The 15,000-nt window shown below is 35.9% G+C and overlaps 1 protein-coding gene and 2 long non-coding RNA genes across 5 annotated transcripts in view; all 3 read right to left on the minus strand.

Annotated features, from left to right (window-relative positions):
- Positions 1 to 1,541: 1,541 nt before the first annotated feature.
- LOC147471776 (uncharacterized) lies at positions 1,542 to 2,834 on the minus strand. The gene is made up of 3 exons (XR_015191054.1): positions 2,649 to 2,834; positions 2,125 to 2,203; positions 1,542 to 1,895 (listed from the first exon to the last, which is right to left on the minus strand). It is a non-coding gene; the product is annotated as an uncharacterized LOC147471776 (long non-coding RNA).
- A 34-nt stretch (positions 2,835 to 2,868) lies between these two features.
- On the minus strand, positions 2,869 to 6,220 carry LOC122242971 (uncharacterized). Of its 2 annotated transcripts, XR_015191053.1 has the most exons (9): positions 6,084 to 6,220; positions 5,889 to 5,979; positions 5,586 to 5,627; positions 5,131 to 5,197; positions 4,872 to 4,929; positions 3,804 to 3,848; positions 3,460 to 3,513; positions 3,206 to 3,264; positions 2,869 to 2,969 (listed from the first exon to the last, which is right to left on the minus strand). It is a non-coding gene; the product is annotated as an uncharacterized LOC122242971 (long non-coding RNA). The 2 variants fall into 2 exon arrangements; XR_015191052.1 differs by lacking the exons at positions 5,889 to 5,979; positions 6,084 to 6,220 and having other exon boundaries at positions 5,586 to 5,725.
- Positions 6,221 to 7,063: 843 nt separating this feature from the next.
- Positions 7,064 to 15,000, minus strand: part of eIF3c (eukaryotic translation initiation factor 3 subunit c) — an 8,359-nt gene continuing 422 nt past the window's right edge. For both annotated transcript variants that reach the window (XM_086536893.1, XM_086536894.1), the window contains exons 2-18: positions 14,604 to 14,735; positions 13,977 to 14,109; positions 12,997 to 13,141; positions 12,551 to 12,766; positions 12,225 to 12,350; positions 11,872 to 12,025; positions 11,395 to 11,658; positions 10,917 to 11,090; positions 10,498 to 10,686; positions 10,102 to 10,284; positions 9,532 to 9,705; positions 9,312 to 9,392; positions 8,647 to 8,864; positions 8,251 to 8,488; positions 7,988 to 8,146; positions 7,583 to 7,684; positions 7,064 to 7,424 (exon numbers count right to left, since the gene is read on the minus strand). In XM_086536893.1, the coding sequence (XP_086393019.1) occupies positions 7,601 to 7,684; positions 7,988 to 8,146; positions 8,251 to 8,488; positions 8,647 to 8,864; positions 9,312 to 9,392; positions 9,532 to 9,705; positions 10,102 to 10,284; positions 10,498 to 10,686; positions 10,917 to 11,090; positions 11,395 to 11,658; positions 11,872 to 12,025; positions 12,225 to 12,350; positions 12,551 to 12,766; positions 12,997 to 13,141; positions 13,977 to 14,109; positions 14,604 to 14,702 (2,637 nt within the window). In that variant the 5' untranslated portion in view covers positions 14,703 to 14,735 and the 3' untranslated portion in view covers positions 7,064 to 7,424; positions 7,583 to 7,600. The remainder of the gene's footprint in view (positions 7,425 to 7,582; positions 7,685 to 7,987; positions 8,147 to 8,250; positions 8,489 to 8,646; positions 8,865 to 9,311; positions 9,393 to 9,531; positions 9,706 to 10,101; positions 10,285 to 10,497; positions 10,687 to 10,916; positions 11,091 to 11,394; positions 11,659 to 11,871; positions 12,026 to 12,224; positions 12,351 to 12,550; positions 12,767 to 12,996; positions 13,142 to 13,976; positions 14,110 to 14,603; positions 14,736 to 15,000) is intronic.

Genomic DNA, 15,000 nt, shown 5'->3' on the forward strand with positions numbered 1-15,000 from the left:
TCCTTAAATTAGTAGCATAGAAGTACTGGGAAGCAACTCCGTCGGCCCAGTCCTAGTTCGCCAGTCGACCATGCTGCCATGTTTGATAGGATGACAAGTCCAATGGTGTTATAGGACCTACTGGAGAATGTTCTTATGTTCTTGTTAGAAGATATTGCGTTTGACGCTTACATGGAACAAGCAGTCAAGAACCTAAAAGGTCGATAAATTATCAAATGAATATTATTCAAGTATTGAAATAACCGATTGTTGAAAATGCTCTGGCGCGTCAAGAGTACGAAAATAAGTAACTGTCTCATCTCTTAGGGCGAAAAGCAGGAACTTCAAAGTTTGCTGTTGATCAGTGGAAGGTGGAGTGAACTACCAAAATTGGTGAGGAAAACTTGCTCCTAACAAGGGAATATAAATGCTACTAAAGTAAGACTATCTGACAATGAGAAAGTTGCATATATACAGTTTCTATGAATGTTAGTATAACATTTTCAGTTAGTGTTGTCCATACCTTGGATACTGTATGGTCATAGTAAATGGATCGGAAGAAATATTGACGTCAAAGACATCTCTGGAAGACTTTTCTTGGATTTAAAAAATAATCTGTTGTAATATCAAGACCGGGTCAAGATGGTACTTTCACGGAAAGAATGACTTGTAATGGATGATAAATGTACTCAACGATATCAAGAATGAATTTACTAGTAAAAAACCCTCTAGTTAGACGGCAGATGACGATAAATATACCGGGACACTCATTAAGGAGCTTGAATGAATAATTCCAAAGTAAGGCTCCTGAGAGTCTGGGGGAATTAGTATTTGAATTATCTATGGAGAATTTCCATTTGTTGTGCAAAGAAAGATTTCTTTTGACACCTCTTATGGCATCACAGTAATAGCTCATAAAAAGGGTTACCTGACATATTTTAAAATCATGTTTGCCGTTCACAAACCTGGTGTATGGAACTCCTTTTCAATTGGGTAGATGGTCAGAATATTTTTTCTCGTATCAGTCCACAAAAAATGAAATAAATGAAAATTTATAACCAGCAACAAAATGTCAATTCCCCTATATGGTTTAGTAACTGAACAGATATGGAATTTACAAAAAGTAGTTTTCATTCAATATCTTGGTTTTATAACTTTTTATCATATAAATGTAACAGACAAAAGTGGTCTCGAGTCCTGGTCGTACTGCACTAATGTCTGTTAATTCGGACGTGTGGCAAAATGACAAACCTGATGACGAAGCAGATTTAGTAAGTAAACTTGAAGATAACTGAAGAACATTGAGTTACGTCCACAAGTAGTGATCCTGTTTTCTCTATTGTAGTCTTTTCTTTAGTCTTTCCTCCCCGTTTGCCTAATAATGAATATACGGCCATGGCCCCATTTTGCTATGAAATTTCGATTTGCTTCCCTACCATTCCACAATAAGGGTATTTTGAAAAGATAAGATTATGTTATTTTTTTAATAAGTGACCCGATGTGAGAAAGTAACTAGCTAATCACATTATGTTATATCTTGAGGGATTTAATAATACAATATATAGATATGAAGCTTATTTATACACAAAACAAATCAGTATGCCTAAGTATAAACCCAATATATTTATAATTCAGAATATAAAAAATGCACATAAATACAGAAACAACCAATTGCAGATACACCATCATGTAAAAGAAATGGGTGGGACCATTGGCATTAAAATATACCTTTAGAACAAGGGAGAAAATGGGAAATTGGTTACAATGCAAAACTTATGGATTTCCATTTGTAAAACATATTGTGACACAAGGATTATACATTACATTAGGAATAAATAAGCATTTTTATAGCACCAATCACAACCCATCATGCTTTTTGACACCTCACATGAATATAAGCCAGCATCAACCAGTATCTGAAACATTAAAGAAAAAACAATGTAACCAAGCAAGAACAAATGAATAACCATATTGTGAATAAAAAAGTATCAGTTATACAATATGACATCAATGTCTGTCAGGAGAACGAAAGTATTAATACATCACGTGAATAAATATGAAGCAACAAATATATTCAAGAATTACTTTGACATATTATTATTTATTTATTTATTTCTGAAAAATAGAAAAAATATATATATTTACCTTCTGTGATGAAAAGTCATTGCTCTTCTCCACAGGCTTGATCGGACTTCCTCCAAGATCAGTATTACAACTCAAACCCCTGTCAAAGATGGAGACTTAAAAGGATATTGAAAATATAAAAGGATCAATACTACATCCTTTATGTTGCATCAGCAAATAAACTTGACATCACTGTCTGTCAGGAGAACGAAAGTATATATCACATCACTTGCAAAGGTTTGATTAAAACGACTATACTTTTTACTAGGGCAAAGATGCATTTAACAGTTTGGTTATGATTACCTGAATGCAACATGTCCACATGTCCAAATATGACCAACATTTCCAAATTAATATGAATGTGAATATATAAATAAGTATTCTAACATGTCTGAATAAAAATAAAATCTTTAACAACTGTCAAGTGCATCTTTGACTTCATAAAAGAAACTGAATATAGATAAATTTGAATTTTATTCAAATTCCATGTATTATGCATGTAAGGAAATGGAAGTGTAACAAAATATCTTTAAATTCTAAAATACCTTGATATGAAAAGCTAAGCCAGTTTTTTCGAGAACTCCACTGCCAACCTTTAGTCGCCTGCGATATCTGTAAAACAGAAAACCAACTATGAAACCAAACATACAGCTACAACTTAAGTGTGCACTCTGGCTCTTGAACATCAGTGAATATTTGACATCAAGTGCTGTCAGGAGAACGAAAGTAAAAAAATCATCATATGGAACAGTATTAAATTGAAGCAAACTGGCAGACAAGCCTTTTGTCAAGAACTAATTAACATCTTACCGCAGAGGGCTGATCCATGGAAGAGCAACCATTTCATCAAACACTCCTATTTCTACCTGTTAAAAAGTATTTAATATTAGTAAAGCATAGAAATAAACCAATAAAAATCTTTCTCAAAAATTTCATCAGTTAACAATCAACATCAAATTAATGTCAGGAGAACGAAAGTAAAGAAAAAAACATCACATGAAGGAATCTTAGGAAGGGATATTCATCAACTCCTATTTTCAAATAAACAACAGACATAATTATATCCATTGTGAGGCTTAACAAATCTCAATTAAATACATACCTCATAACAGTTCCTTTCTCCTTGAAGAGTCAGCCTTATGATGCAGTTTGTAATACCTGCTGAAGATATTAGAAACTGATTAGGCTAAAATCCCATAGAGTTTTACTGGATAAATGTTCTTAAATTCAGTAAAAAGGAGACATCAAAAGTTGTCAGGAGAACGAAAGTAAATATACATCATGTAAAAGAATGATCTGCAAGGAATACATTTATACCATTTTCTTTTATGTTTTCTGCAACAAGAGACATCTTACCTTTTTCATATATTCTTGAAAGTAAGTGTTGCAGGATGCAGATCCTTGTTATTCCTGTTAAAATAGAAAAAAATAATGTAAAGGAACAAGAAACACTATATAGTATATATAGAGAAATCATTTCAATCAGTTAGGATATGACATCAAATGCTGTCAGGAGAACGAAAGTAATGAAACATCATCAAAACAAAATATTGGAAAACAACACAAGTTTACATGTCACAAGTTTCAAGAGATTTCTGTAATGAACTTGATAATGGTACTGTTCAGCACCATTATTAAATTCATTACAATTCAGTCAAGAATACATGACAAAACTTAAAGGTTTTTATAATTCTACTTACCAAAAGGAGTAGCCCTAGCAGAATTCTGATGTCGACACTAGCAGCCTGTAAAAATGAATAATTATAAGACATATGTCAACACATAACACCTCTAACTGCAGTGTTTATAAAAATCAGTTAAAGATTGACATCAAAATCTGTCAGGAGAACGAAAGTAATGGAACATCATACAAAATGTAGTGAAAAAAATAGCTTTAGTAAAGTATCCTATAAAATAGTAAAAGCTTATACTAACAGGTTAATCACCAAGAGAGATCTAAAGTTCTATTTGATATAGGTTGAATGAACAGAAGTATGACTAACCCAGCTAGCTGCAGTCTGCAAGCAGCAAAAGTGATAAAACCTATCTACTATCCAGACCCAGCCCTGGTCCCTGAGCTACCTCCAGCTGCCTAGCCCTGTTCTTGGTTACATTACAATTTCAGTTACCTGGATTTGGCATGTGTAGGCTGGCTTCAAATGTGTTTGACGATGTTACAGCTAAAAACTATAATTTAATTGTGAAAGCCTGGAGTGCATGTGTGGATGGATTTTTGTCCACTATGATTTCGTTTTATTAATCTTTTTATGTATAGATGTTGACAAAAATTTGAGGAATGGGGTATATAGGGGAGGTCAGGGTAGGCCTACTAATTGACTCCTTGGTGACTATGCACTTGTGGAATTATCCAAATAGAAATGATAATAGAACAAAAACCATTGTATGATCCCGGGCATCAATGGGCTAACAAACATTTAAGGCAATGATAGACTACAGATCCCCACAGCCTGCAAAGGAATTATCAAGATTTGGGCAGAGAATGCTCAAAGCTCTTCCCTAGTTCCCCAAAAGGGCAATAAACCCTGACTTGAGTCTGGTCCCAAAGAGATAAAGCTATAGAAACTTTAACTGTAGTAAAACAATCTCTAGAATTCCATGTAACATTATAAAATATCCAATGAAACAACCCTGGGAAAAGACACTCTTTTTTACATCACTCAAATTTTCCAATAAACATCCAATGCATATTCTATATTATGAGGCTTGGTAAATGTCCCAATATTCAAGAACAAAAAATAAAAACATACCTCATTTTTTTGCTCCTCATACAGTCTTGTCATATGTTCCGGCTGCTAACTGTGAACACTGTTAATGATATTGGAAACTGTTATTAGACTAAAATTTTATACAAGAGAATTATTAAATCAATATCCTAAAAATCAGTTGAAGGATGACATCAAAAATTGTCAGGAGAACGAAAGTAAAATATACATCATTTAAAAAAGGATCCGAGGAGAATACGTTTTAACAAAACTTTTAATATCTTTATAACAGACGATATCTTACCTTTTCAAAAGCTTTTGCAGTAAGTCTTCCAACATGCATGTAATGTTGTAAAAGAAGGTCCTAATTTCTGGAAAAAAAAAAGCATATTGAAACCATATATATATATAATTTTTTTTTTTAATTCATGGCAAAATCAGTTAATATTTGACATCAACAGTTGTCAGGAGAACGAAAGTAATGAAACATCATATTGGAAAGGAAGTGATGGACATTCACATTTCAACAGATGACTGCAATGTGTTTTGCTGATCAGAATGAAACAAGCCACACAACTTTTACCTCAGGTATAAAGATAATTATATTTCATATGCTCTGTGTACAATATTTCTATCTTTATGATGTGTACACGTCTACTGTACAACACTTAGTTACTACACAAAGGTCATCCCAATTTAATTAAGAACATCCATCACAAAACTCTAAAAAAAAAAAATAAAGATCAAAATTCTACTTACTAAATGCAATCGGCCTAGCAGAATTTGGACCAACATCTGCATCTGTTGAAAATACATGGAGATGATATATGGCAACTGTCGTAATATACCAAGTACTATCATTTTTTAATATCAGTTAAAGATTGACATCATATTCTGTCAGGAGAACAAAAGTAATGGAACATCATATGGTAATCTTTGATGAAAGAATTAAATTTTGCACAAAATTATGCTAAGATATTCATATCAAATAACTATGCAATAATGAGAGATTCTAAAAGTAAGTTATGCTGAACTTTTACAACAAGCAGAGGTTATACTTACTTATACTTTAATTTACTAAAGAGCAGGTCTGCAAATTCCATAAACTCTTGAATGAAGACAAAGATTAACAACAATTCCAGCAACCTGTTACCTACAAATAAAAAATGTGATAAAACTTTCCCCAGATAAGTTTGCATTTATTTTCTAGGAACTATATAAGTCATGACATGTAACCAAACATTAAAAGTTACATACCTTTGGATTCTTAACCCTTTGATGACGGTGCGTCACACCCATGTGACACGGCTAAATGCCCGATGACGGGGCGACGCACCAACGTGACGTTCCCGAAGCAATATTGCATAGGCCCGGCGTAGGGGGTTTCCACTTATCGCTGGGCCCGTCGGGATAGGGTTAATTCACTTTGATGTAACCACATTGATTTTCAGTAATCATGAATGGGTAGATTCTCAAATGGCTGACAATAATCTAATTATTTATATAAATTTCTCAAGGTATCTCCGGCATTGTGCTACTGGCATTAAACCCATATGCTAACAAGACTTGTAATAGAAATAAAAAAATTAAATTAGACATGTCCTGTTACAAATGCAGCCTACATACCCAGCAAACACCAGATAGTTTTATTTTTCAAATTCGTTCATGACAGCAAAGGCATATGAAAAAAATTGAGTTTTTTGTACTCCCGTAAAGCAGCAATACTTCTATCACACTGAGTATAAAGATGATAATGAGCCGATATAGACCCTACATTACAATTTTAGTCAACTGCAACATTGATAGAGCCTGTCATATGACACAAACAAGTCTCTCGATACAATCAAACAAAAAAATTACAAACACAAAAATGGCTCTAGTTTTGAAAAATAGTGGGAAAAGTCAATGTATGTTGCATGAAGCTTCCTCACTCTGAAATAAAACCAATCCTGGAGACTGGACAAAGAAATCTATCCCCGTCCCCTATGGATTGATAAGCCTTGAGTTTCTTTTAGTCACAGCAAGTGCTAAACTATCATTACCGAAATTATTAAAAGCTTAAATTATCACAACATGAAACAGAAAAATCACATTTAGTAAAAGAAAACTGCTGAAGAATATTAGCAAGTAGAAATGATTTTACACATTTCCATGTCTTGTACAACCAATTATGAAATAAAAACAGAAATGTTTGAAATAGCAAATAGGAAAGACACTGGATCTAATAAAACAAATGGTAAGATGGTACCAATTTATTAACCGATTACTCCACATATCCTCAGTAATGATAATGAATAACCATAGAACACTTAAAATATTCCATATATCATGTTTTCTATAACATACAATCACCTGTTCAGAAATGTTCTCTGGGGCCCACCCATTCCACTGCAAAGCACAGCCAATTACATTTAAAAAAAATGCAAAGTATACTATTGGCAAGATACTGTAAAAAAACTTATTTGCAGTGCACGGGTAGGCCCCAGCAGACCTTTTATTGCAGAGGGGTAGGAGGTTGGGATAATCAAGGCAAGCATTTCAATAGCCACGAGAACTCTGACCAGAAAGTCAAACAAAATGGGGCTTGCTGGCTGCCATCTGTCCAGGAGAGATAGATCTCTAATTAGAATAATGTAGATTTATTAATACTTAAATCAAAATTAAATTACACGAGATATTAATCTAGTTTGATGACAAAAATTTTTTTGGGAAGAATCCATAAACACAGTCTCTATATTCTTTGTGATACTACTCACCTCTGGTGCGAGTCCTCTTTAATCTCTGTCTCTTCGCTGGTCTCGGCGGTCTCTTCGCTCTCCCCAGCTGCCCTTCTCACGACGGTCACGGTACCCACCGCCCTACAAACAAAATATAAATTGTAACAGCCCTTATATTTCCAGTAAATGCATAAACTTTCTCATTAGAGAAAAAAGAGAGGATGGTTAAAAACATTTAACCCATTAGCAGCGTATGGCATGATATGGTGCGAAGGCAGAGTCGGTGATAGACGTGGATGGCACCATGCCAGACATGTAAAACAGCTATCCTACTGCATAGACCTTTTTTTAATACCGCGACCAATGGGTTAAAATGCATTGATAGAAAGTCTGAACAAGAATAAGTACATCTGTTAACAAGACATTCCATTTCCACATCATTACCTGCATTCCGCGGGCGAAAAAGGGCTTCTGATCCAAGATACGCTCATTGTTCTCCACTAGGTTATACAGCTTATCTGCCAGTTGTAGTGAAAGTGATTGGAGTGAGGATGGTTCAGTGCGGTGCATTACGAGGCACGAAGTTGGCTCATCAAGAGATGCCTGAAATAAACACTTCAAGTTAGAAATTGTTTCCACCATGGCTACACCCTATTTATCTACTATCCCAAATAAAGAACACAGATGTAGTAGCAATCAACTCTCACCATAATCTCCTCATTGATGATCATCTTGCTAATGATGGCATGAACTGTTCCATGGGGCAGTTCAAACATCTCCGACAGCTTGATTAGAGAGATGGAGTCGTACACGTGAGAGTATGTGAAGAGGTATGTGCGCAGGCTCTCCTCCTGGATCTTACCCCCCAGCATGGTGCGCACGCGGTCGGGCTCATGGAACAAGTCCCATACCTTTGAGTTCATCTTGTCATTCAGCAGCAGATTCCTAAAAAAATAAACTTATTAGTAAATGCTCACAAAAAAGATAACATTCTAAAACTGTACTGAAATGGTACACATCATTTTTAAATTAAATAAACTAAGTAAACTGTATTTTCTAATAAATCAGATTCATAGCTATAGTACACTGTCCAGCCTGCCCACCTGCACTGCTTCCAGTTGCCGTTGCGCATGGCCTTGGAGGCAGCCACCACATGCTCTCTCATGCTCTCTGGGGGTCCTACTAGGGACTGCCGCTCAGAATTCTTCAGCTGATGATGGAATGACTTGGAGATCATGCGCCTACGGGCATCAAACTCATGGGCTGCCATGTAGGGGATCTCAATAAGCATAGCTGAGACCAAGTAAACACACTCCAGCATCTATGAGAAAATAAATGAGAATTTCTAGATGAAACTACTGCAACAGATATCTATTAATTCTAGATGAAACTACTGCAACAAATATTTATTCATTATACTTAACCCGTTAACACTGATTTGGGCTCCTCCTGGACACAACACCAGGTATTTCAAAATGCATAGGTCTAACACCTTGGGTTATTCGCACCCTGAAGCCACAGCCACCCACTATGAGCACAATCATCCATTGTGCTGGCCATACAAAATCCATGGCATGATATCACATCCTCGGCAGCAAGTGCTACCACCATTTGACACGATATCACACCATCAGTCGTTAACAGGTTAATTTAATAGCACTCAACTATGATAACTCTGGATAAAGTTAAGTAATGATCTATAAGAAGTTCCAGCACTTTCACCAACCATGTAAGGTTAATTAATAAAATTTCAGCACTGAAAACTTACCTCCAGATTGATGTGTTGATGGAAGGGAATCTGCCTTTGCTTTTCCTGCTTCTCCTGCTCAGTAGTACGCTCATGTTGTCGCTAGATGGAAATAAACTTTATTAGTACACTTGTCAAAAGTTCGTCCAATACCACATCCCCCATTTGAATTGCCTTTTCATAAACTAATCCCTTTAAAGTAAAACGATAAGTAATGTAAGCAACTGAAAGCACTCCTTACCTGGGGAAGAAGACCTTGTGCAAGTAGTTCCTTTGCGCGACCACCAGACTGGATGTCCAAGAGGGCATTGTGAGCTTCACGAATGTTACCGTGACGGAAAGCACACAAGCCAAGCTGGACCATGGTTCGGTTGTAGAGAATTTGGGTAGGCAGATCCGAGTGGTGGATGGTTTCCTGCAAGACAGCCACAGAGTAAAATTATTGCAAAATCCAATACATTAGAAAGGAAACTTGTCAAGCAGCATAATACAGAAGCATCTTTGATTTGTCTAGATCCAAAATGTAGGTTTATTTGATGAAATTCCTGATAATGCCGAGGTAAATGTATGGACAGAACTCATGTACATTATCAGATCATAATAACCAAAAGCCTAATACAATCAGCTTCCCCTTAATCCCCTTCGCTCATAACCTTGAGAAGTTTTAACCCCTCCAGAGGATTAACCACATCAAGATGTTCACAGACTAGGATGTTCATCTAATTTTGTGTTTTCCATCATATTCTACACTTATGATGGGGTTAAATCAACTCAGTATTGAAAACCTAGAGTACAACAGCTTTTAACATACCTGCAGATGAGCCATCAGCATCAGATCACGTGCTTCATACCACTTGTCATGCAGAGACATATGGTAAATGTGACAGAGCACAGCACGTGTACGCAGACGATCTGTGTTGTCACGTACATAGATGTACTTGCAAAGCCTGTCCATCTCTTCTACGCTGGTGTCATCAGTCTTGGGGATCTCACCCTGAGGCAGGACATCAATAATCATAATTCATATTCAACAACATATTTTACTTTTTCTGGATCCCACTTCACCTATGATTGTGTAAATACAAAACACTACTCAAGCTTTGCAAACATGGGGTAAGATATAAAAATTAGCAATAAATTAAGAAAACCTCCATATTCTAATGAAAAAAACTAATGTAAATCAATTATAAATGACAACTTTTCTTACCACAGCCTGTTTAGCAGCACGAGGTTCATACTTATAGTAGAGATGCTCAATCTTCCTCAAATAGATGCGGCAGATGTCAGAGGGCATTCCATTCTCTTCCTCGTATTTCAGAAGCTTGTCAATGATAGCACACACGCGGATCTCATCACGAAGTCGAACAATGTATTCGTTGCTGTGAGCATCACAGGCCTTGAAAAAGAATTCATTTGATAGTTAGTCATATGAAGTCTATTCTTTTTGACTAGGTTTCAAATTAATAAGAGCCTTCAATACAAACTTATATTCCTGCTACATTCCTTTTAATCAATACCAGTTTCTACTTGGCAAATTTGAAAAATATATCCTGTCCTTTTTTTTACCATATTTATTATCCCTTGAATAACATACCTATACTAATCGGGCAACTTGTAAAACCTTACCTTGAGCAGCTTGATGAACTCCTCATCCATTCGTTCCACAATGGTGAGGGCACAGCCACGAACAAGCAGGGGAGCTGTCTCCAGACTCTCGCTCTCCTCTGTGATGTGCTCTCCGATGACCAGGTCTGGGTGAGCGATCATCATGTCCAGCAACTCATTAATTTTAATGAGGACCTAGAGGGGTAGATGAGACTTGTTTAGCAATATGGCAAGACCTTTTTGTTTTGCCTGTTGGTGATGTTAGCCCAGGGCGAACTCCAATCATTACTAACAAGTTCTGTATTTGCAAAAGATAATAGGTCCAGCCTCTCCCTCTTGACTCTACAAATGATATGGTCACTGTTCTGTTCTCTCAAATTCAACAGGTTAACTTTCTTTACGTGAAGAAACAAAGCCAACACCCAAGATTTCTAAATAACAGATCTTGCAGTTATCAATAGCCCTTTAAATTGGTGACATGTAAAGAAAATGAGCCAACCTTGTCCCATAGCTCCACTTTCATTGGGTCGGACACGGAGGGGTTGTAGTCATAGATGGACATGATGATGTTGAACTGGATCTTGATACGGATGGCTGGTCCAAGGTTGTTCTCGTCAGAGACATTCATCAGTTCGTGCAAGAGCTCAATCTGCTCCTTCCTGTCTGTGCCCTTCTTACCACGGGCAGCCATGATCTCGTTCAGCTTCTTGTGTACAGACTGCACGTTGATCTCGTCATCCTTGCCGAACATCTTGGGCTTTTCCTGTTTATCAAATATATTTAGAATGAAATTAACTGCAGACAGAAAATAAATATCATTAACATCTTTTAAATTCTCAAACTTTTGACATTACTATTGGGTCCATGCACTCTGTTTGGACAGCTAATCTGACAAAACATACTTTTTACAACAGTTTAGTTTAAAAAACTACAGAGACTGGTAAAGATTGGTCTTAAAACGACCAGCTGAACCTACCATTGGCATGGAGGATCCTTTCTTAACAGTTTCCCAGCCACCTTCATCATCATCACTGTCCTCCTCCTTGATCTTGGTCTCTGCTGGCTTCTTCCTTCTCTTCTTCTTGCTATCATCATCATCTCTGTCTGTTGTCTTTTTCAAGAAATGTTCCCTGTAAGGAAAAATGAAGAGAATTGGTTTCTAGCATATATTCATTTGCATTTTTTCCCCATTTTCTTATTAACAAAAAAATGCAATACTCATCAAATACTCTAATTCCTTCAGTTACCATACACACTTGTTATACAATAAACTGCAGATTTCAATGCAAGAACGATCAACTACTCTGCATGAAAAACTTGAAGCCTTACCTCAGAGAGTATATGCCAACATCTCCATCCGAGGAAGAGGTTTCATCATCCGAATCAGGACCCCAGTCAATGCTGTCATCGTCATCATCATCCTCTTCCTCAATTTCCTTCTGCTTCTTGGCGACTCTGAATTCAAGAGCAAACAAAATATTTAGTCTTCATAAATCCTTACAAAAAAACATGATTGTCAAATGAAAATCAGAAACATTTGAAATAAAGATATTAATTAATGATTTTTGTTTCCACAGAGTACAATAAAAAATTAGCATAAACTTGACAGAAAAACGTCAACAAGGACTGAACTGACAAGGAGTAAAATTTCATACTTGCTAGTGGACTCCTTCTTGAAAGTGTTAGAGTCCATGTCAGTTTCGAAGTCACTGTCTTCATCTTCTGCTTCCTTCATCTCGGATTCAGAATCGGGAGCATCAGGGTTTTCCCGGAAGGCAGCCAAATCGGCTTCATATTCGCGAGCATACTTTCTATACTTCTGGCGGAGTGTGGTTAAACTCTTGGCATTGATCTTATTCCACTTGTGTTTTCTGTAAACATGAAAAAATCTTTTGTTAGTACAATATTACACTTGACACTAAGGCATTCTACTACTTTCAACCTCCATTATTCACCTAGAATTTGGAAAAAAAGGAAATGCCTCTAATTTTCGCTAGATGCACTTATAACTTCTTGTCTAAATATATTGTTCATTAGTACTGCTTTGACTAAAAAATGACGGATTTCTGGGATAAAAAGTGTCTTGGCATATAGCTCCTACCTGGCAGCTTTGTCCTCCCACATGTCATTAATGAAATCCTCCAGCTCCACGAGGCAACGCAGGTAGAAGCGTGGGGTCTTGCCGCCCTCTTCCTTCTGCACCACGGGTAGGGCCTTTGTGTATGCACGGCACAGGTCCTCAAAGCCTGAAATTTATTTTCGTTAATTCCTTAATACAAAGGTGATTAACTTATCTTTAAACCGTTAATGATTGGGCCAATTCGGCTGCACCTGGTCATCTCACTGGGATATCTTATAGTAATTCATGTTATGTATTGTTAGGGGGTTATAATAATCATAGGTATCTCTAGTGCATCTAATTCAATAAATTAATTTAAAAATTACACACAAACACATATATACATACATACGTATATGTATGTATGTATGTATGTATGTATGTATGTATATATGTGTGTGTGTGTGTGTGTGTGTGTGTGTGTGTGTGTGTGTGTGTGTGTGTGTGTGTGTGTGTGTGTGTGTGTGTGTGTGTGTGTGTGTGTGTGTGTATATATAAATGTATGTATATATAAATGTATATATATATAAATGTATGTATGTATGTATGTATATATATATAAATGTATGTATGTATGTATGTATATATATATAAATGTATGTATGTATGTATGTATGTATGTATATATATATAAATGTATGTATGTATGTATGTATGTATGTATGTATGTATGTATGTATATATAAATATATGTATGCATGTATATATATATAAAAATATGTATGTATGTATGCATGTATATATATAAAAATATGTATTTATGTATGTATGTATATATATATATAAATGTATGTATGTATGTATATATAAATGTATGTATGTATGCATGCATGCATTCATAGATTAATAACCTGTCTTAACTGATTTATAGACTTCATGTGTCACTACACACTTAAAATTCTTGGGCTGAAACCTGAACAAATTTGAGTCAGAACTCCACACCACAACAAAAGGAAACTTACTTGAGAGCACACTGTACAAGTCCCTGATTGACTTGTAGTTCTTGATGCTCTTGATGTTGTTCTTGATCTCTTCATAGCGCTTCTCCTTTGCAGAGCGAACAACACGTTTTGTGTCTTCCTCATCTTCACTGAACTGGAAAAGTAACACTTCATACAGTATGCCTTTCAGTCAAGATGCTCTGTGGTGAATCTTAGTCCTGTTACACTGAGGATTATGTATTCTAATAATTTTGGCTGACGTCAAAATACCTAGACTGAATAGCAACCAAACAATATGCTTTTGTGTATGCAGGAATATTAGTCGCTTTACAATCTTTAGATATGTAATTTCATACAGACCTATATTCATTTGTTTATTCTTGAATGATTCAGATTGTTAGAAATATTATATGTAGAGTTGAGTTAAAGCTCAATTGGATAATTAAAACCTAAATGTGTGCATAATCCTAACAGATGTCGCAGCATTCAAATCAAAGACCACATGTTGATCATACACAAACATGCGGGAACTTTCAGTTCTTATTGCACTGTAGTAGCCTATCGTAACCAAAATGAACATTGTTAAAACAGGTCTCATTCACTACAGAAAAAAAAAACAGACGACAATCTCCCAGGGCCATGACTTACCACAAAGGCAGCACTGGAGATGGCTGGCTCCTTAACAATCTCCTCCTCGCTCGACTCAGACTCCGTCTCAGAGTCGGACATGAAGAAACGGGACGTCATGGTGGCGGCTTCTTTTGTGCTCTACCCTTTAATCTGTGGAAAAGAAACATCTCAGGACAAACAGATACTATCATGTTAATTTTATAAATTCTCTACGATAATTTTATCTATTTGTAGTAAAAATAGGAGCATCACATATACTTAACATTCAAAATTCATGAACACCATTCAATGTTATTTTACTGATGCAATCTTAGTAATAATGACCAAATATTTCGTCATTTAGTAAAAGTAGTGATGCTTCGCTAAATTGCTTCCTTTCCCTGCTAACGACTTGTCCTGGCTAACATCTATGAAT

Source organism: Penaeus japonicus, unplaced genomic scaffold, assembly GCF_977035675.1.
Source record: "Penaeus japonicus unplaced genomic scaffold, GWHDUDI00000001_assembly GWHDUDI00000005, whole genome shotgun sequence".
NCBI classification, from domain to species: domain Eukaryota; kingdom Metazoa; phylum Arthropoda; class Malacostraca; order Decapoda; family Penaeidae; genus Penaeus; species Penaeus japonicus.